The 23,008-nt window shown below is 43.3% G+C and overlaps 1 protein-coding gene across 3 annotated transcripts in view; it reads right to left on the bottom strand.

The window, feature by feature from the left end:
- The window catches only part of anapc1 (anaphase promoting complex subunit 1), a 220,408-nt gene that overhangs the window by 112,908 nt on the left and 84,492 nt on the right, over window positions 1-23,008 (bottom strand). For all 3 annotated transcript variants that reach the window (XM_072551412.1, XM_072551410.1, XM_072551413.1), the window contains exons 28-29: window positions 14,144-14,415; window positions 1,287-1,521 (exon numbers count right to left, since the gene is read on the bottom strand). In XM_072551412.1, the coding sequence (XP_072407513.1) occupies window positions 1,287-1,521; window positions 14,144-14,415 (507 nt within the window). The remainder of the gene's footprint in view (window positions 1-1,286; window positions 1,522-14,143; window positions 14,416-23,008) is intronic.

Raw genomic sequence — 23,008 nt, 5'->3', positions numbered from 1 at the left:
CTCCCACAGCTACCCGGATTACACCTCTTCCCACCCTACCTCTTGCAAAAATGCCATCCTGTATTCCCAATTTCTCCGCCTCCGCTGTATCTGCTCCCAGGAGGACCAGTTCCACAACAGAACACACCAGATGGTCTCCTTCTTTCGAGACCGCAATTTCCCTTCCCACGTGGTTAAAGATGCCCTCCAACGCATCTCGTCCACATCCCGCACCTCCGCCCTGAGACCCCTCCCCTCCAACCGTAACAAGGACAGAACGCCCCTAGTGCTCACCTTCCACGCTACAAACCTTCGCATAAACCAAATATCCGCCGACATTTCCGCCACCTCCAAAAAGACCCCACCACCAGGGATATATTTCCCTCCCCACCCCTTTCCACCTTCCGCAAAGACCGTTCCCTCCGTGACTACCTGGTCAGGTCCACACCCCCCTACAACCTACCCTCCCGTTCTGGCACTTTCCCCTGCCACCGCAGGAACTGTAAAACTTGTGCCCACACCTCCTCCCTCACCTCTATCCAAGGCCCTAAAGGAGCCTTCCACATCCATCAAAGTTTTACCTGCACATCCACTAATATCATTTATTGTATCCGTTGCTCCCGATGCGGTCTCCTCTACATTGGGGAGACTGGGCGCCTCCTAGCAGAACGCTTTAGGGAACATCTCCGAGACACCCGCACCAATCAATCAAACCGCCCCGTGGCCCAACATGTCAACTCCCCCTCCCACTCTGCCGAGGACATGGAGGTCCTGGGCCTCCTTCACTGCCGCTCCCTCGCCACCAGACGCCTGGAGGAAGAACGCCTCATCTTCCGCCTCGGAACACTTCAACCCCAGGGCATCAATGTGGACTTCAACAGCTTCCTCATTTCCCCTTCCCCCACCTCATCCTAGTTTCAAACTTCCAGCTCAGCACTGTCTCCTTGACTTGTCCAACCTGCCTATCTCCCTTTCCACCTATCCACTCCACCCTCTCCTCCTTGACCTATCACCTTCATCTCCTTCCCCATTGTACTCTATGCTACTCTCTCCCCACCCCCAACCTCCTCTAGCTTATCTCTCCACGCTTCAGGCTCCTGCCTTTATTCCTGATGAAGGGCTTTTGCCCGAAACGTCGATTTCGCTGCTCGTTGGATGCTGCCTGAACTGCTGTGCTCTTCCAGCACCACTAATCCAATATTTGGTTTCCAGCATCTGCAGTTATTGTTTTTACCTCAAAAGCTTACTGGACTCAAACCAGCTACTGAACTTCTTTTATAGGAGAGACAGAGTGGAAGATGCCTCACCTATTTCAGTCAGAAGTACTTCAGCAATGTGCCGGTGTGCAGTTCCTTGATATACCAGTCCTATACCCATCACTGCTGCAACCTGCAGGTTGTGGGGGACATCCAATTCTGTTGAGGTTGGAGGCAGCAGTGCAGGGATATGAATACTCAGGAGGCGCGTGACTGATATATCCATTGTGCCCAGTTTTGCGGCTGAAATTCCCAGGAGCAATCCAATGCTGGTCATCTCATGGCCCTGCCAGACAGCACAAGGATAACATGCTATTTCAGAAACTTTACAAAAAGAGAGAAAAGATAAATTACCAACATCTAATATGATCATTTCAAATCAATTGTTGAACACTGTACCAGATTCATGAAACTAACCACCAGTGAGAACAGTAGTGACTTAAGAACACAATGTGGATTAAAAATCTTCAATGCCCAGAGAACACAGAGGATTAAAAACAATGCAGCACTAGTGAGAGAACACAGCGAGATTATTTCAGAAAAGGCAATGGCTAGAGAACAGTGAAAATAACAAATGGCAGCAATAACTAGAGAACAGAGTGAGGGGAGGGGATTGAGGACTTTGGGGGGGGGGGGGGGTGCTTGGTGAGAACATAGGAGGGGGAGCAAAGATGCAGGAAGGAGGGGAGAGAGGACACAGCAGGGAGAGTGAGGACGTGGGAAGGAGGGGGAGTGATACGGTGATGTGAGGACTGAGGAGGGAGGACTTGGGACGAGGTAAGTCAGGACGTGGGATTCAGGATGGAGGGAGAGAACACGGGCAGGGGCAACTTCTCTTCCTCCCCCAACCCCCAAAACCATCCTATTTAACCTGGACCCGAAACCGAACATGTTTAAATGCAATTGTGCAAACTTAAGTGACACCAAGTGCACATGAGCTGATGTCAGCCAATGCAGCCTGAAAACAAAACACTTAACGGGCAAATGGTTAGAATCCCAACAGTGCGGCCTGAGGGCACGGGGGAGGCAGATTCAATTCATGTCCTCATACAGCAATTATTATCTGAAAAAATATGCAGAGCTAAAGGAAATGGTGACAGCATGGGACTAGTTCAGCTGTGGTTATAGAGTACTGGCAGACTATTCAGCTCCTCAAGTCTGGTCTGCCCTTCTCGGTCACGGCTCATCAATAAATCCCAATACTATTTTCCCACACTGCTACCAAAACTACTGCTTTTGATGTACAGAAATCTGTCTTGAACTTCCTCAATGACTGAGTTTCCACAGTCCATTGGGGTAAAGAATTCCAAAGACTTATCATTCTCTTGAGTGAAGGGTAACTAGTGAAGTGCTGTGGGGATCGGAGCTGAGACCACAATTATTTATACTACAAATAATAATTGGATGAGGAAAGTAAATGCACTGAGGCCAAGTTTGCAGATGACACAAACAATCTACAGATGAATAAAGACAGGATAAGCAAGCTTGCAAAAACTTGGCAGACAGAATGTGGGAAAAAGTGAGGGTATGCACTTGGGCAGGGGTTAAGTGTTATTTAAGTAGAAAAAGACTGCAGAAAGCTATAACATGGAGGGACTTAGATGTCCTTCTGCATAAGTCACAAAAAAAACTAGTACAGAGGTTCAGCAGGTTACAGGGAATGCAAATGGAGATAGGAGAATAAAAATAGGAAGGCTTTGCTACAACGATAGAAGGCACTCGTCACACCACAGCTGGAATCCTGTAAACAGTTTTCATCAGCTTCAAAGGAAAGATTACTGGCATTGGAGGCAATTCAGCGAAAGTGCACTAAAGTGAACAGCCTGTCTCATGAGGAGAGATTGAGTGAACTGGGTCTGTACATACTGGAGTTTAGAAGAATGAAAGGTGACCTTTTGGAAACATACAAGATTCTTAAAGGGCTTTAGGAGTGGTTACTGCCCCTTATGGGAGGGTCGAGGAGCAGGGGGCATCATCTCAGAATAGAGGATCACTCAGTTAAGATTGAAATGAGGAGAAGTTTCCTCTCAGTGGGAGGTGAATTCTTCACGGCAAAAGCCTGGAGAGGTTTAGTCGTTAAATACACTCATGGCTGATACAGACAGATTTTTTATCCATAAAGGAACCAAGGTGCAGGCACGATGGACCAAAGAGCCTCAGCTGCCACAGAGTCTCAGAGATGTACAGCATGGAAACAGACCCTTCGGTCCAACCTGTCCATTCCAGCGAGATATCCCAAACCAATCTAGTTCCACCTGCCAGCACCCGGCCCATATCGCTCCAAACCCTTCCCATTCATATATCCATCCAGATGCCTTATAAATGTTGCAACTATACCAGCCTCCACTACTTCCTCTGGCAGCCCACTCCACACACGCACCACCCTCTGCGTGAAAAAGATGCCCCTTAGGTCTCTTTTATATCTTTCCCCTCTCACCCTAAACCTATGCCCTCTAGTTCTGGACTCCCCAACCCCTGGCAAAAGACCTTGTCTATTTACCCTATCCATGCCCCTCATAGTTTTATAAACTCTGTAACAATGATCTAATTTTGAGAAAAGGCAGGAAATTGGAGTTGAGGGTTATCAGATCAGCCATGGTCTCATTGAATAGTCTCAATGGGTTGAAAGGCCTACTTCTCTCCGTTAACTTATGGTCTATGGTCTCAAAGTGAAGAAGTTCCTCCTCATTTCAATCCGAAATAGCATGTCTTTTATTCTGTAATAAACAGTCCCATATTTCTAGACCCCACAACCAAGGAAATTATTCTATAGCTACTCTATTGATCCCTGTACGAATTTTGTAATTTTCCATCACATCATCTCTCATTCTTCAAAATTTGAGAGGATACAGGTCCAATCTCCTACTTCTCTCAAGGGCCAATCCCACCATTCCAGGCACCAACCTGGTCAACTTCTGCTGCACGCCCATTATTGCAAGTATATTCTTCCTTAAAGAAAAAGATCAGAACAACATGCAATACTCCTGGTGTGATTTTATCAGTGCTTCATACTATCAAAGCAAGACTTCTTTGTTCCAGTACTCAAGTCCCTCTTGCAATAAAGGCTAATAAATTGTTTGCCTCATGAATTGCTTGCTGCATCTAAATGTTAGCTTTCAGTTACTGAAGAACAAGAACCCTGAGGTCCTTTTGGATATCAACAAGTCGCAATCTCTCACCATTTAAGAAATAAACCGCACCTTTGTTCCTCGCATACATTCCATCTGCCATGCTCTTGACCAATGACATGCCCGAATCCACCCCTTCCCATGACCACCTTCTGCCCCAGGTGTAACCAAGCCTGCGTGTACAGCGACTTACAGGCTCACAAGGAGAGTGAAAAAGAGTCATCCTCATCAGCGAGGGACCGCCAATGAGTCTAAATCACTTTGAAGTCTCTTTGCATCTTTATCACAACTCACATTCCCAAGTTTTGTATCATCTGTAAATTTGGAAAAAGATATATTTTGTCTCCACATCTAAACCATAGATACAGACTGTGAAAAGCTTGGGCCTATCACAGATCTCTGTGGTACACCCCAAGTCATAGCGTGGGAACTGAGAATGACTGATTTATTGTTCCTCTCTAACTGTCAACCAGCCCTCAATCCATGTTATTACATTACCGCCAACCCATGTGCTCATATTTTCTTTGCTAATCTCCTGTGTGGGACTTCATCTAAAGCCTCTCAAAGTCCAAAAACACTAAGTTCTCTTGTTCCCCCTTAATAACAATGCTAGCCACAAACTCAAATAACTCCTTTCACATTTGTTAAAACATGCTTTCCTCCACATAAATACATGTTGACTTGACTCCAATGAGACAATTATTTTCTAAATGTCTAGTCATTGCATGTCCTTTTTAATAGATTCTAGCATTTTACCTGACTACTGACATCAGACTAACACGTTTGTAACTTTCTGCATAAGACCATAAAAAGCAGCAATAGGAGTAGGAACTCAGCCCCACAAGCCTGCTCTGGCTCTCTGCAGGAACATGGCTGATCTGATGCTCCTCACCTCCACTTTCTTACATTTTTCCCATAACCCCTGATTCCTCTATTGACCAAACAGCTATCTAAGCCTTAAGTATACACAAGGACTCTGCCCCCACTCCCCTCTGTGGCAAGAGGTTGCAAGGATGTTCAACACTCAGAGAATAAATTTTATTTCATCACAGTTTTAAATTAGCACCCCATTTATTCTGAGACTCTGCGCTCTGGTCCTACACTCTCCCATTATGAAAAACATCCTCTTAGCCTGTCAAGTCCCTTAACAGTCCTAAAGGTTTCAATGTGATCACCTGATCTCATTCTTCTAATGACAGTACAATGAGAAATTTGATTGCGTTTTTTGAAGAGGTGACCAAAAAGATAGACGAAGGCACTGTGGTAGATGTTGTCTCCACATGGTAGACTGGTGAGTAAGGTTAGATCACATGGGATCCAGGCAGAGCTAACCAAATGGATAAAAAAATTGGCTTGACAGTAGGAGACAGAGTGTGCTGGTAGAGGATTGTTGTTCAGATTGGAAGCCTGTGACCAGCAGTGTGCTGCAAGAATTGGTACTGGATCCACTGTTGTTGGTCATTTATATGAATGATTTGGATGAGAATATAGGAGGCATATAGTCATAGTGTTATCATGGTTAGTAGGTTTGTGGATGGCACCAAAATTGGTGGTATAGTAGACAATGGAGGTGGTGATCGATGAGTACAACAGGATTTTGATCAACAGGGCCAGCAGGCCAATGTGTGGCAGATGGAGTTTAATGCAGATGAATGTGAGGTGTTGCATTTTGGTATGACAAATAGGGCCCAGGGGAGTGTTGTCAAACTATTGGTGCAAGTACACATAATTCCTTGAAAGTGGCCTCACGTTCCATCTGCCAATCCATGGCCCACTGGCCCAGTTGATCAAAATCCTGTTGTACTCTTAGATAACCTTCTGCACTGTCTACTACACCATAGGTAGACAGGGTGGGGAAGAAGGCCTTTGACATGCTTGCCTTCATTGGTCAGAGCACTGAGTATAGGAGTTGAGACATCACGTTACGGTTGTACAAGACATCGGAGAGGTCATATTTGGAGTACTGCTTACAATTCTGGTTGTCTTCATGGAGGAAGGTTGTTATGGAAAAGGTGCAGAAAAGATTTATAAATATGTTACTGAGATTGGATAGGTTGGGACATTTTTTCTCTGGTGCATAGGAGGCTGAGGGGTGACCTTATAGAGGTTTTATAAAATCATGAGGGGTATTCATTAAGATTTAGGGAAGTCTAAAACTAGAGGGCAAAGGTTTAATGTTAGAGTATAAGGTTTAAAACGGACCCAAGGGGTAACTTTTTCATCCAGAGGGCAGAGATATATGGAAAGAGCTGCCAGATGAAGTGGTAGAGGCGAGTACAATTACAACATTTAAAAGACATTTGGACATGGATAGGAAAGGTTTAAGGGGTTATGGGCAAAACACAGGCAAATGACAAGTTGAGCTGAAGGGTCTGTTTCCATGCTGTATGACTCTACGAATGCCAATCTGCTTAGACTTCGTTCACAAGACAATTTCTCCATAGGAGGGATCATTTCTCTCTTGTCTCTTGCCCCACATAGTGGGGTGAGGAAGAGACACTTACATTTGCAACCTTCCAATCTGCAGGAACCACTGCAAAAGTAATAGAATTTTAAAATATGATCACCACTCTTTTATCTCTTCCAAAAGTCTCGGGCAAAGGTCATGGGGCCTGGGATACTTTAACTTTCAGTCCCACTAATTTCTCCAAAGCTGTTCTTTTACTCATCCAAATTTCTTTCAAGTTCTCACTGTCACTCAAGCCCTATAAACTATTCTATGGAAACTCCGTGCATCTTCCTATGGGACAAACACAAAGTACTTATTTAGCTTCATATTTCTCCATTTCCTATTAGAAGTCCTCCCGTCTCTGCAACGTAATGGAGCTACATTTGTCTCCGATAATCCTTTCTTTTGTAAATACTTGCAGAAGCTTTTAACATACCTTTTTATGCTTATTTTTGTTATTTGACATTCATATTCTACTCTGTTTCATTATCCATTTCTTGGTTCACCATTGCTGAATTCTAAAGTTCTCCAAATCATCAAACTTTTACTTTTTTTTTGATTACTTCATAAGTCTTCTCCTTTTATAGAACATTATTTTTAACATCCCTTGTTATTCATGGCTCTTTTGATTTGCATGTTGGGTATTTTTGCCTTCAAGAAATGCATGTTTTTGAACACCAAACATTAATATTTAAATAGCAGCCATTGCCCATCTACTGTCAAACTGTTTAATGTATTTTTCCAATAAACCACAGCCAACTCCCTCCTCATACCTTCATATTTGCCCTTGTCAAAGATTATCTCTCACTCACACACTGATCCCATCCCTGAATATCAGCACTACCCCACATCTGTTTCCTTTCTGCGCATCCCTCCTATAAGTTAAATATCTTTCAATATTGAGTCGCCAATCTTTGTTACCACGAGGAGACAGTGAGGACTGCAGGTGTTGAGTATCAGAGTCGGGAGTGTGGTGCTGGAAAAGCACAGCAGGTCAAGCAGCATCCGAGAAGCAGGAGAGTCAACGTCTTGAGCATAAAGCTCATCAGGAAATCCTGAAGTTTCCTGATGAAGAGCTTATACTCGAAACGTCAATTCTCTTGCTCCTCGGATGCCGCCTGTCTGGCTGTGCTTTTTCAGTACCACACTCTCAGATCCTTGATACCCTGCAGAGATGTTGCCATATTAACAGTTAAATCATATATGTTCACAGATTCAATTCAACTGTCTTGTTGTAAATGCCGAGTGTATCGGATTGAATATTTTGAATTCTGCCTTTTTAACACTACTCTATAATTTGACTCGAGAGTTTGTTTCTGCTGCTCTCCACATTCATTGACACCTTTTCCATTATCCATACCCAGCTTTCATTTTATTCCACTGCAATTGCCTCCTCAAGTCCATTCCCAACAAGATAGTTTAGCACCTCCAAAGTGCACTCGCAAACCTCCCCATGAGGATACCAGTCCCAGTCCTGTTCAGATAAAATCTGTCCTCGTTGTCCTTTGGCCCCACCTACCCCAGATGTGGATCCAATGCCCCAAAAATGTCAAACCTTCGCTCTTGCACTGTTCTCCAGCCATTATAATCATTCTCCCAATCTTTGTATTCCCCTACTCAGTAGTACATGGCAGTGGAAGCAATCCTAAAATTATGCTCACAGAGGCCTGACCTTTCAGTCTCTTGCCTAACTCCTTAAAATCTACTTTTGCATTGAGGGACCTCTTTATTAGTACTGTAGCAATGTGTGGAGTTTGTGTTCGATTAGCAGTAGAAGCAATTATGAAAATAACAGTGCCGGAGGCATGAATCGTGTTTTTTAAAAATCTGCATCACCCCTCCCCAATGATCCCGAAAATAAAATCTACCCGTGTGGCCACTCAAACCCTGGGGAGCAGCAGGAGGAGAATAAGTAGGTAACCTACAATCTGGCCTGCAATGCTCAAACTGGCTGCTTACAGCTAAATGCAAATCCCCACACCTGCAAACAAACCTCTGAATATTTCATCAGATCATAAATCACCATGGACAAAATTGCAAAATGCTGCTCTAAAAATGCTACTCAATGAGAGAAGTCTCATATCATGATGAGTGTTTACTTTAAAAGAAAAGATTACTTTGCAAAATTCCAATGCCAACAAAAATGTCCAGTTAATTTGCAGGATGCTGGATGAGAGCTGAGGGAATAATCAAAATCTGACCTAACGTCAGGAAGGATTTTCAGCAGAACTGCAAGAATTCTTCGCAATGGAAAATTCTCCAGTCAGAGTGAAACCATACCCCACTTCTACATTTTGAGCACAATGGCAGCACAATGACAAAACTTCAAAGTATTCAATGTGTAACCTTTACTCTTGTTGGTTCCCAAACAACAAAACATCTCTTTGCAAATGATACTGAAAAATTTGCTCAAACAGCAATGAATGATCACTCAACCTCCTTTTAAAACAAGTAGCAGCATTACAATTGTTGCTGATTTAAGGTAACAGAAAAGATCACAAATACTGCAGGGTGACAGGCAAGTTCAGCATTGGAATGCTCACTTTACTCATCAGTTACTACCCTCATCCTCTTTCCTTTCCAAATTACTTTTGATTATGATTATGTTGTCATCATGAAGTGTTAATAGCTCCTTGATTTCTGCCCACTCCAAGTTTCAAATGTCAATGATACATGTTAAATGTTGTCCTGAACAGTACAATACAGGCCATAACAATTCATCCAGCACCTTCAGTCAAGAAAACCCAGGCCACATCGGCATAGTCTGCAGTAAGACCAAGAAATGGCTCTCAGAAGTTACATTGTATCCTCTCTTAAATACATTGTAGGGCTCAAAAACAGACATTGTTCAATCTCGTGTAGATTATCATTTTTCAGGTCATGTTGACAACTTTCCGAAATGTTCAGGAACTATGTTGAGTCTCAATGATACATGGTTCAAAATAACACTCAGCATTTCAGGGAAAAATCACTTTGCTGTGGACACATCACTCTGGGACATCACGCTGAAGTCATAAAATGTCCTGGAAGCATAGATAAAACATCCTTTTATTTCTTATGCTGAATTTCTATACAAGAGCTCTTAGCATATGGACAAACCAGAATTCAGTAAAAGGTCGACATCAGCATTGTAAGTAAATACTGTTTGAGCTAGGAAATTCCACAATACAGTCAAGCATTTAGGTCCTAGATTCGGAATATGCTGCACAATTTGATCATGAAGATGCCAACGAAATATTCAGGGCCCATAGATAATGCAATCAGCAGCCACGAGGGGCGTCTCGAGAATCAAATCATTGCTTTTTAAAATATCTGTTCGTTCACTGTATTTGGGAGGTGCTGCTAGTTACGACAGCACTTAATGCTCATCATGAATTGCTCTTGAGAAGGTGAAGGTGATCTGCCCTCCCATGTCGCTGCAGTCCCACACAGAGAGACAGAGAGAATCTGAGTGTGTTTGTGTGCCTATCTAAAGACAATCACCAAAGCCTTACCAAGACCATAACGCTGGTGTCTCATTAGAATGGTGGTTGTTTAATTCGAGGGTCACCAGGCCTCAGAAGAGGTTGAGAAGCCGAGGTCTTCTTGGTGAGCTCAGTCAGCGCAGTGCTGTTAGGAAGGAACTTTGAGAGTTCAGACCCAGCAAAGAGAAGGAACAGAAAATTGTCCAAGTTAAAATGGTGCATGGCTTGCACAGGAACTTGCAGGGGTTCCCAAGTACTGCTCCTTCGAAGCCGTGGACGTCACAAATTTGCAAAGTGCTGCCAAAGGAGATTGTGTCTTGTAGATGGATCACGCTACTGCCATTGTGCATCAGTAGTGGAGGGAGTGCTGTTTGAAGATGTGAATGGGGTACCAATCAAGCAATCTGCTTTGTCCTGAAAGGTGCAGAGGTGCTTGAATGGAGCTGCACTCACCCACACAAATGGAGAGTAGGCCATTGCACTTCAGGCTTGGGCTTGGGCCATACTTGCTGCTCATCAGCTTAAGCCTAAATGCTGCCCAGGCCTAGCTATCTGCGGACATGAACTACTTCAGCATCTGAACAGCAAATAGCAAAGGACATTGTGCAATTATCAGATAACGTCCCCCAGTACTGACTTTATGTTGGAGGAAATACCATTGATGAAGCCGCTGAAGATAGTTGGGCCGAGGACACTATCCTGAGGAACTCCTGCAGAGATATTCTGGGATTTAGATGATTGACCTCCAAGAAACACCTTCCTCTGCGTTAAGTATGACACCAACCAGTGGGCAAATTTTCTGCTGATTTCCATTGACTTAATTTTTTTCAAGGGTTCCTTGATACCACACTCAATCAAATATTGCCAAAAGGCAGTCACTCCTACTTCATTTCCAGAGTTCAGCTCTTTTGACCATGACTGTGCTGTGACTGTAATGAGTTCAGGAGGTGACTGGCCTTGGTGGAATCCAAACTGAACATCAGTGAGTAAGTGCGACTCAGTAACACTGTGATAACCCTTCTGTCATTGTGCTAGTGAGCAACATTAGATTCACCGAGTTAGATTTGTTCTGTCTTTTATGGAAAGGATGCCCCCAAGCAATTTTCTACATTGCTGGATAGGTGCCACTATTCTGATACTGTACTGGAATAGTTTGGCTAGGGATGGAGCTTATTCTAAAGCATGAGTCTTCAGTACCAATGTCCAAATGTTGTTAGGGCCCATAAACCTTGCAGTGCTCAATGCTGATATTATATAGAGTCAATTAAATTTGCTCAAGACCACCATCTATGATGCTGGGGACCTCCACAGGATGCTGAAATGCATTATTCATGAGGCACGTATGGCTGAAGCTGAGGGCAAATGTTTCAGCCTTTTGCACTGGGCTCTGCATTACTGAGGATTGGGATATTTGTGGATTCTCCTTAGATTCTGTTTTGAAAGGACACAACCGAGAGAGAAACCTCTGGCATTGGAAAATAAATTAAGCTTTACAGAGCAGTAAATCAGAAACACAATTGTAAAGTAAGAAAAAAATAAAACGACAATAAAGAAATAGACTAAGTCTACCTAATGATCAATTTAAGACAGTTAGCAGGAGGATCATCCCATTACACGATGAACAGTTAGGAAAGAGCAGTGGAAACATGGACCAGAGACACATTCAGCAATTCAACAGAAAGGTCTGACTGAGGAACTGCAACGAGGTAAGATAAGATCAACTTATCCTCACCTGTATTCATTTTGAGATCGCTTAAAAAAATAAAATTTAGCTGTTAGATGTATAGCTTGCAATTTTTCACACTGTAGAAAAGTGGCATTTCCTTTCTTTCTGTTTCAAAGCATAACTTTTTTTTAAAAAAAATACATTTTTAGTTCTAGTCAGCAAAAGATGTGAGCAAAGTGGGTCCATCTGCCTGCAAAATCACCAACTCAAATTGCATTTTAAAAAATAAACTCCAAACAGCAATCTTTTCTAAAAAAGTAATCTAATTGAGCAAAGAAATGCAAATTAAATTTAATCATTCTTGCGTCAAGAATGTGATTGAACGTGTGCTAAAACAGACAAAATCCATCAAACAGATCATGATAAATATCAAAAAACTGAAAGAACTGTGTATGCTGGAAATTAGAAACCAATGTTATGATAAGTATCAAACTAAACTTTCGTTTAAAATGAGATTAATGTTGAATGAGTTAACCTGGTGTCATGTGACTTCTGACCTTGAAGGAGTTGCTGACAGTGTTGACTCAGTCCAGGGAGATGAGAAACAGGATTTGGCAAATGGAATAATTTGAAAAGCTCACTAGATTGGGAACAAAGGGATTGCCCTATGAGGACTGATTGATTAGGTCGGGCCTATATTTCCTGCAGTTTAGAAGAAAAAGAGGTGATCTCACTGAATCACATAAAATCCTAAGGTGCTCAGTCACTGCTTTCCTTGGCTGGGGAGCCTTGGGTCAGAAGTCACAGATTCAGAGTTGGCCATGCAAGGTTGAGACAAGAAGAAATTGCTCAATGTAAAACTAAAGGCACTAGCTGAGGCTCAGACACTGATGGACAGATTTTTGGATATTAAGGAATGTGAACAGTGTCAGAAGATACTGCTGAAGTAGAACATCAGCCACGCTGATACCACATGACAGAGAAAGCCTGAAGGACCTAATGGCCTATTCTTGCTTTTTTTGACAATGTTCTCAAATGTCAAATAACAGATCGCACAAACGTTCCTACCAAAATTAATAGAAGGAAATTTTGCCAACATTAATATATTTGCCACATTTATAGTAACTGCTTCACCTCATCTCAGCCTTGTCCCTACAGTGTGAAAGCAGGCCATTTGGTCCATCATGCCCACACCCACCATCCAAAGAGCATTCCACCAGACCCACTCCCCTACCCTATCCCTATAAACCTGCATTTCCCATAGCTATTTTCCTTTCATCTTATTTCTTACCCCACATCCCTTTCCATGCTGATTTTCCTCCCTTCCTCTGACTTCTGAGCCTCGCTGTAACACCATGTGACCTCTCGGTGATGGTTATCCCTTTCCCCAAGTAATGACTGAAAGTGACCCGGAACTGTACACAGTCCTAAAGACAGTTCTCAGCAGCTAATCCACCATGGCAGCTGGGCTTCCTCATGGGATAGGTTCATAGAATTTTACAGTACTGAAGGAGGCCATTCAACCCAGCATGACTGTACTGGCTCCAGCAAGAGCTACCCAGCTAGTCCGAGTCTCCAGCCCTATTCCCTGTAGTCCTCTCAATTCAGACTTCCAAATATATATCCAGCTCTCTATTGAAACCTCCTATGAAATGTGCCTCCACCACTCTCCTAGGCAGCATATTCTAAATCCTGACACCCCATTAAGATGCTTCTCGTCATCTCACTCCAAGCTGTCTTGCTCATAACCTTAAACCGTGAACCCTAGTTACTGACATACCGACGAGTGGAAACATCCACCTGCTCTCATCTGCCATTGACCAAGCAGAATCAGCCAGGTAGAGATTTGCAAGAAGTTTAGATTAGAGTGGTGCTGGAAAAGCACAGCAGTTCAGGCAGCAGCCGAGGAGCAGGAAAATCGACGTTTCGGGCAAAAGCCCTTCATCAGAAATACAGTCAGCCAAGGACCTCGCATGTAATTCTAGTCACAATTGAGAATAACAGTAGCCAAATACCTGCTATAAATGTTTCTGCATTGGAAACCACAAGTGTGCAGAAAAGAACTTGAAGTTTAATACTTGAAGTTCCAGGGATTTGGTTGACTGACCCAGTGCACCAGTCATCAAACTTCAGTCCAACTTGATTCATGTACATAGAAATCGTCATAAATGGGTAAGGTTTTCTGCATGCTGAGTGCCTACCTTACTGAGGTAGTCATGAATGCTCATTGTTGTCAGTTTGCTCAAGTGCCCGTTTAGCCCAAGTGCCATCAGCAAGCCCGCGTACTCATTGGTGAGCTCAGTGTTCTTCTGTCTGTTGTACACGATCCAGGCGGAATCTATCTGTGATGCCGGGGCTACCTTCAGCCCTGCAGCTACCCCGTTGTGAAAGCTGGCCCAACTGGCCATGTTGGGTGGCACGTCAATGTTCCCACTGTTCAGGTCAACAGTTGTGTTCCGGGGAGGAGCCCGCCCTAATAAGCAAGGGGGACAACGCAAACACCAATGAGTTGCTTATAGTAACAAAAAATCCTGAACGTAGACTAGAACAATTATATGGAAAATACAGCCAAGTACTACGCCAAACTAGTTTTTGTTGGAGGCTATGCTCAAAGAACTGAATTTATACAGTACTCGCCAACATGAATTTGAACTGATATTTATGCCTTTAACACTGTAAGACATTATGAGATATTACACAGTTAAATGAAGTTCATCTGGAGTTTAAGCACTGCTCTAATAATGCAACACTTCCATTTATTTATCTATAGTAATACAGGCAAGCATCTGAAGGTAAAACAGAGAGTGCTGCAGAAACTCAGCAGGGCTGATAGCATCAGTGAAGAGACAGAAACAGAGTTAACATTGAGACTGTGCTGCTGGAAAAACACAGTTGGTCAGGCAGCATCCGAGGAGCAGGAAAATCGACGTTTCAGGCCGGAACCCTTCATCAGGAATTAAGTAGGGCTCTGGCCCGAAACTTCAATTTTCCTGCTCCTCGGACGCTGCCTGACCTGCTGAGCTTTTCCAGAACCACACTCTCAACTCTGATCTCCAGCATCTGCAGACTCACTGTCCCTCAAAGTTAACATTGAGTCCAGTGACCCTTCATTATAAGGTTTCTGAACTTAAAATGTTAACGCTTTCTCTCTCGATATAAGCTGCCAGATTTCCAATATTTTTCTTTCAGATCTCCAGCATTCACAGTTCTTTGCTTATTTTAGCACATGAAGGTTTTCCATCGCTGTGCAATGAGACAAAAAACGGATATTGAGTTATGCAAGCAGATACAGGAGATGTGTTTTAAGTAGCTTAACCCAATGGGAATACAATTAAAGGCACAATTTGCTTTGCATTGTAGGAAGGAAGACTACATGAAGTACAAGACTAAACAAATAACACTCAGAATCTTAGAATTTTACAGATTTCCATGAGATCCATGCCTCTTTCTTGTAAACTCCAGTAAAAACAGTCTTAACCAGTCCACTACCTCTTCATACATTAGCCCTGCCATCCCAGAAATCAGTCTGGTGAACCTTCACTGCACTCGCTCCATTGTTAGATCATTCTTTCTCAGATTAGGAAACCAAAACTGCACATGATGGTCCAGGTGTGATCGCACCAAGGCCCCGGACAATTGCAGCAAGACATCCTTGGTCCCGTACTCGAATCCTCTTGCCACGAAGGCCAACATTCACTCGCCTCCTTCACCACCTGCCACAGCTGCCTGCTTACATGGTGTAAAAGGACTCCCAGAACTCATTGCACCTCCCCCCCGCTTTGAGAAAATGATTTGCCTTCCTGTTATTGCTACCAAAGCGCAAAACTTCAAAACCTCACATTTACCCACATTAGACGGAGTTGGCATTTATTTGCCTACTCACTCAACGTGGCCAAATCACACTACTGCATCTCCATTTCTTCTTCACAGCTTGTGTTGGCTGCAAAGTTGGAGATATTACATTTAGTTCCCACACTTAAATCAATAATATATATTGTGAATATTGGGGTCCAAGCACTGATCCCTGAGTACCCCACTAGTCACTGGCTGCGCACTCAGAAGATCACCCATTTATTCCTACTCTTTGTTTCCTGCCTGCCAACCAATTCTCTGTCCATGTCAGTACATTACCCTCAATTCCATGTGCTTTAATTTTTCTTATGTGGGACTCTATGAAAAGCGTTCTAAAAGTCTAAATAAACCACATCCACAAGCTTTCCTTCATCAACTCTATCAATTACATCCTCAAAAAGTTCCAACTGATTTGTCAAGTATGAGTGCTCGTCTGCTAATCCATGCTGACTCTGGCTTCATCGGAGACTCGCTGATGATGTTACCGAGCATGGCGATGAAACGTCTGAGAACAAAACTACCAGCTCAATGAGCAAACTTACAACCTCATGCAGATTCTGTCCAATCCTGTCACTGGCTCCCAAGTGCTTTGCTATGAAATCTTTTATAAAGGAGTATAGCATTTTCCCCAATACCAATTGATTCCTGAAGAAGGGCTTATGCCTGAAACGTCGATTCTCCTGCTCCTTGGATGCTGCCTGACCTGCTGCGCTTTTCCAGCAACACATTTTTAAGCTCTGATCTCCAGCATCTGCAGTCCTCACTTTCCCCAATACCAATGTCAAACTAAACAGTCTATAAGGTTCTGCTTTCTTCCCACCTCCTCCTTTCAAGAGTGGGTTTACATTAGCTGCCTTACCAAATTGTTGGACCTGCTCCAGAATCTGTAGAATAGATTAGATTAGATTAGTTTAGGTTCCCTACAGTGTGAAAACAGGCCCTTCGGCTCAACCAGTCCACACCGACCCTTCGAACAGTAACCCACCGAGACCCATTTCCCTCCAACAAATGCACCTAGCACTCTGGGCAATTTAGCATAGCCAATTCACCTGACCTGCACATCCTTGGACTGTGGGAGGAAACCGAAGCACCCAGAGGAAACCCACTCAGACACGGGGAGAATGTGCAAGCTCCACACAGATAGTCACCCGAGGCTAGAATCGAAACTGGGACCCTGGTGCTGAGCCACTGTGCCGCCCCAGAATCTTGAAAGATTACCACCAACGCATCTATTATTTCCACAATCACTTCCTTATGTGGCTAGGGCTGTAGATTATTGGGTCCGAGGGATTTGTTAGCCTTTAATCCAACCTGTTTCCCAACGCCATTTCTCTACTCATCCTGATTTCCTTCAGTTCCTTTCTCTCATGAGACCCTATGTTCCTCAATAGTTTTGGAATGTTACTTGTGCCCTCCTTTGTGAAGACAGAACCAAAGTATGTATTTAATTGGTTTGCCATCTATTTGTAGCCCTTTATAATATCCCTACTTCTGACTGTAGGAGACCTACAATAGTCTTCAATAATATTTTTGTCTTTGCATACCGATAAAAGCTTTTACAATCGGTTTGAATGTTATCCACAAGCTTACTTATGTACTCTATTTTCCCCCTTTTCACCAATCCCTTTGTTAAGTCTACATTGCTCCCAGTCCTCAGGTCTACTGCTCCTTTTGGTCAATTTGTATGCTGTTTCCTAGGATCAAATATTTTCCCTTGTTAGCCACAGTCAGGCCAACTTTCCTGTTGGAATTTTGCGTCAGGCAGTAAGGAATAATTGCTGGAGTTCCTCCATGCACTCTCAAAATGTTAGCCATTGCCTGTACACCATCATTCCTTTAAGGAACATTACTGAATCCATCATAACAGGCTCCTGCCTCGAACCATCGCAGCTTCTGCTGCTTAGATTCAGGATCCGAGGCTCAGAATCAACTACATCACACTCCATCTTAAAGAAGATTGAATAATTTCAACCAATGACCACATACATACAATCGCACATATTTCAAATCTGTTGTCAGACAGCCATTCCAATTCAGAGGCCATTGAAACTAACTCTAAAAACACTAGTGACTTGGCCTCAGATAAATCATTGCAGAACTGCTTTAGAAAGGTGCTTTTCAGCTGTTTAATGTTTAACCCCTGGTCTGGATCTTGAGCTTGCACTTAATCGCTATTTGTGTTCTTTCTTTAACCCTCGCCCTCAATTTGGAATCTTCTGTAACCTTTAAAGTTCATACTGAATTCTCGGCTTTGAAAGGTTACTTCCCGTAACATTCTATTCATAAGTCAAGGAATCTGACGTAAGGGATCAAATAATCATCTTTCTTCTTCTCTGGCAGTCCCTAAAGGTCAAGATGACTTCTCCACTCAGTTGAACATTTTAAACAGGGTAGTGCACGATCCACATGCCCTGCACAGTGGTGTTTGATGAGCTGAGTGGGTAAGACATTTGGGGTCTCCCGCATGTTCCTTCCACTGTTTTCACTTGGCCTCCACCAGGAATTGCCAGAGTTGCTCAAACCAGTTGGCATCTTTGCACATGCTTCTCCTCCAGCTGGGGCAGCCTCGGCCAGTCAGCGAGGATGCTGCACTTTTCAGAGAGGCTTTGGGGACGCCCCCCAAATCTTTTCCTCTGCCTGCCTGAGAACAGCTTGCCTTGACAAAGCTCACAACACAGATCTTGTGTTGAATATCTTGTATTAAGCATGTTAACAATGTGGCTTGTCCAACGAAGCTGACTGGCAGTAACCGGCACCTCAGCACTGGAGACCTTGGCCTGAGAAGAGGACAGAATGCAAAGTATTGTGAGCTGAGAGAACAGTGTGAAAATTCAAAAGGTCATGAACAAGATGGTGGACTGGGCTGACCTGTGGCAGACGAAATTTCATGCTGATTAGAATAAAGTGATACATTTGCAAAATCACAAATCTGGAAGAGGTTACAGACAGAGGGAGGGGTCAAACTACAGAGGGATTTGAGCACAAAGGTGAGAACTTTAAGACTTGAAACTATTACAGGTCAGTGAGCAGAGAAGTAATGGGTGACTGTGACTTCTTATTCACCACTGGATTGTTTTCTGGACTTTGATGTTTCCCCTCCTTGCTAGCTGACCCAAACCTATGCTCAAAACTTATCTTCATCATTATACTGCACTATTTCGGTTTGACAATCTCCAATTTGTTCTCCCCTGATTATTGTCCACATATTGAGGCATTTGGTTTGCTGCATCGATTTCTGATCTAGCATGGCTCGGCATAAAGGTCAACCTAAATCAATCTTTTTTTCAAACCATACAGCAACATCACAAAGACTCATATTGAGTGAGTCACAGGAAATATGGAATAATTAGTGATGAATGGTTGCTGTTAGGACTGGACTGAGGTTTGTAGTAGGGTTTCCCACGGGGTGTGGTGAGGATCTCTGCTTTTGGCACTTGGGTGCACAGATCACACAAGACATGAAGTGTTGTGAACTGGAACTGTAAAGTGTCCTAAGCAGGATGGTGGACTGGGTTGACTTGTAGTAGGATGAAATTTCACATGGTCTAGAATGAAGTGATATATTTTGGCAGGAAGAATGGAAAGAGGCAACAGAAAATAAAAGATTCCATTCAAGAAGGGGTGAAGGAGCAGAGCGGCTGAACAAATCATCAAAGACACCAAGGAAGGTTGAGAACCTGGTTAATGAAGCATGTGGCATCCTGGGTTTTACAACTGTTGAGTAAAAATGTGCAAAGAACAGCATCTTTCCATCACCATGAGATGATGGCAATGAAGCCTCTGAATCTTGCTGACATCATCTGAACTCACCTGCCACACTGAACAAGCTAATTCTGAAAGGGGAGCTCTGTAGTCCCAAAGTGGAGCCAGAGGAGCCAGTGTCCAGCACTTGGACAACAAGCAGCCTCTAGTTTTGAGGTTCTAGATTCCAGGACTGGACAAGTCAGAAATCAGTGGGAAAGTTGCACCACTTGCCCCACACTTCCCCTGCAAGCCTGCAGTAGCAGAGTGCAAACTTCTGTCTTATGTGTTGCCATCTGGAATGTTAGGAAAAAAAAACCCAGCAGGCAAGAAAAGAAAAATGGACCGAACAAAAACAAGGAAGTTATGATAAATATCTACAAAGCACTAGTTCTTCCTCAACTAGATTATTCTGGATAGATCCGTGCGCCTCACTTGGAAGAATATGAAGAAATTAGAAAAGTTGCAGATAGGAGACACAGGAGTGATTCCAAAGGTAAGGAATTTCAGTGACATGGAGAAATTGGAGAATCTGGAGCTGTTCTTGGAGAAAAGAAATAATAAGTGGAACTTTGACAGAAGTGCTCAAAGTGATGTGGAGTCTGGTCAAAATAGATAGGGAGAAACTATTCCAATTGCTAGGACCAAGGGCCAAAGAATACTGCTTTAAGGGGACTGACAAAGGAAGAAATAGAGATATGAGGGAAAGACTTGTCAATCCAGCCATTTGCTAGGATTTGGAATTCATTGCCAATGTATCTGGTGGAAGGAGATTATATCGAGGCCTCCAGCAAACTGGGATATTTACAGAATGGCAGGTGAAGTATGAATGCAATAAAAATCTGGAGTCTAATGCTGACCGTGAAACCGTTGTCAATGGTTGGAAAAACCATGTTTCCATGGTTCACCGATGTCCTTTAGGGAAGGAAACTGCCATCCTTACCTGGTCCGGTATACATATGACTCCAGACCAACAGCATTGTAGTCAATGCTTAAGGGCTTTCAGGACAATTGGGAATAGGTAACAAATGCTGGCCTAGCCAGAGATGCTGACAATCCATGAACAATTTTTTCAAAAAATCATGCAGTACAGAAGTCATCAAGTATGCACTCACAAAAACTACAGGAACCTCACTTGCTTGCACTTGGCCCATTGCCTTGAATGTTACCTTTGACGTGCTCATCCAGGCATTTTTCCAAAATTGTGAAGCGGCCACCATAACATCCCTCCCAAACAGTGCAATCCAGACTCACACCATCCTATTTTTCCTCAAACTGTCTCTAAAGCTTCAGCCCTTCATGTGAAAATTATTTCCCCTTGACATTGACCTTTCAACTGAGGAGATCAGCCGCTTTCTATCCACCCTGTCCAAGCCCCTCACTGATTTTATACATCACAATCAGGTTACCCCCCCCCTCCCCGCCCAGCCTGCTCTGCCCTCATGAAAACAATCCAAGCTTATCCAGCCTCCCTTCACGGCTGAACTGCTCCAACCCAGGCAACATCCTGGAGGATCTTCTCTGCACTCACTTCAGTGCAATTGCATCATACCTACGATGTGGTGACCAGAACTACATATGGTCGGAGCTGAAACAAAGTCTGTTCAGGATATTACCTGAAGAAAAAAAAAATGAGCACAGCTGAATTTTCTCCTTCTGTGGTGTAACCATTCAAGATTCTATGCCTTCATCAGTGATTCATCCCTGTTAGTCACTATCCTGGAATTTCAAACCCATTATCAACTTAGGAGTCCAAGAGTTTATGGGCGGTTCAAAAAATACTTCATCTCATTTTCTTAGGGCCACTAGAGACTGACATTAATTCTTTGATGCAGACACAGGCCATTTGGCCTTTCTGATAGGTGCTGGTATTTACACATAACACAAGCCTTTATCATCTAAACCAATCACCATCTACCAAATGTGTCCTCATTAACATCACCCACAGGCTGAGAGTGCAATGAGAAATCTGCTTGCAGTCAGCTGAACAGCATGCAACCATTTTCATCAACTACGCATCACCTATCTCACCGAATTGTATCTGCCTCAAGCAAATGATTGAGGTTGAGGTTTTTGGATAGGTCTATGCATGAATAAAACATTGTATAAAACCAATCCAATGCATAAAAAACTCCCAGATTCATACACCCAAACAGTTGAAACTTTTGATCCTTCCAAGTACTGCACTGCTTCTGTTGAAACCAAACTTTTGCCACGGCTAAGTTTCAAACTGCACAATCCAATTATATGCAAATACTCAGGGACACAAGACTGTTGTGGATGAGCAAATCTGCTTTTAAACAAATGAGATAATATCCGAGATGTCACACAAAGGTGAAGCCATTTCATATATTCCGTACTGAAAAAATCTAACCGTTAAGTATTTTTTTCAAACTGGCAGCCAAGTGGTTAGGAAACTAAAATTAACTCACAAAAATAAAACATCAAACAGCAGCAGTGAGCAGAATGGACAATGACAGTCAGCAGTAATATTCACCCCAAATTACTTACTAAAATATACTTCTGCTGATAAAGTTTGTCCATTTGTGATAATACTTTGAGAGAGGATGGGGGAGTTGGAGAGATGAAAAGGGGAGAAGAGAGACAGCGAGATGGCGTGGGCAGAGAGGCGGTGTGGGCAGAGAGGCGGCGTGGGCAGAGAGGCGGCGTGGGCAAAGTGCACAATACTGGCATCCACCTGACAATGTGGGAAATTGCCCAGTTGTGTGCTACACACAAAAAGCAGATCAAATCCAACTCAGCCAGTTACCACCTCATCAGTCCAGGCTGGTCATCAGGAAAGTGACCGAGAGGGTCATCAACAGTTCTATGAAACAGCACTTGGAAAGGAATAACCTGCACACGGAAGTTGTGTTTTTTTGGTACACACTTGGCTCCTAATCCCCTTACAGCCTTGGTCAAACATGGGCAGCAGAGCTGAACTCCAGAAGTTTGGCTACCATTGGCACCAGCCCAGCATTTGACTGAATATGTCACTAAAGAGCTCAAGCTAAACGGAGGTCGATGAGAACTGGAGGAAAGCTCTCAGCTGGTTGGAGACCTATCATCCCCAGTGAAGATTATTTTACTGGTGGGAAATCAAGGATCTCAAATCCAGGACATCTGTGCAGAACTTCCTCAGGATAGTAGCCTAGAGCAGAACAAGCTATGCAGCACCTAATTAAAGGTCTACACACTGATGAGGAACATAGATAGGATGGAGAGGAACAAACTTTTCCACTTTGTGGAGGGAAAAATAACCATGGGGCATAGATTTAGGGCAAAGAACAGGAGTTTGAGAGAGGATTTAAGGAAGAATTCTTTCATACAGAAGGTGGTGCATATCTGGTACTCTGTTTGAAAGGTTGAGCGAAGCAAGAACCATCACAACGTTTAACAAGCATTTAGCCAATCACTCGAAGTGCAATGATATTCAAGGCCATGAACCAAGTACTAGAAAATGGGAATAGAGT

The sequence above is a fragment of the Chiloscyllium punctatum genome, chromosome 3 (genome assembly GCF_047496795.1).
Source record: "Chiloscyllium punctatum isolate Juve2018m chromosome 3, sChiPun1.3, whole genome shotgun sequence".
In the NCBI taxonomy this organism is placed as follows: Eukaryota; Metazoa; Chordata; class Chondrichthyes; order Orectolobiformes; family Hemiscylliidae; genus Chiloscyllium; species Chiloscyllium punctatum.
This window is presented reverse-complemented; position numbering and strand designations above follow the sequence as displayed.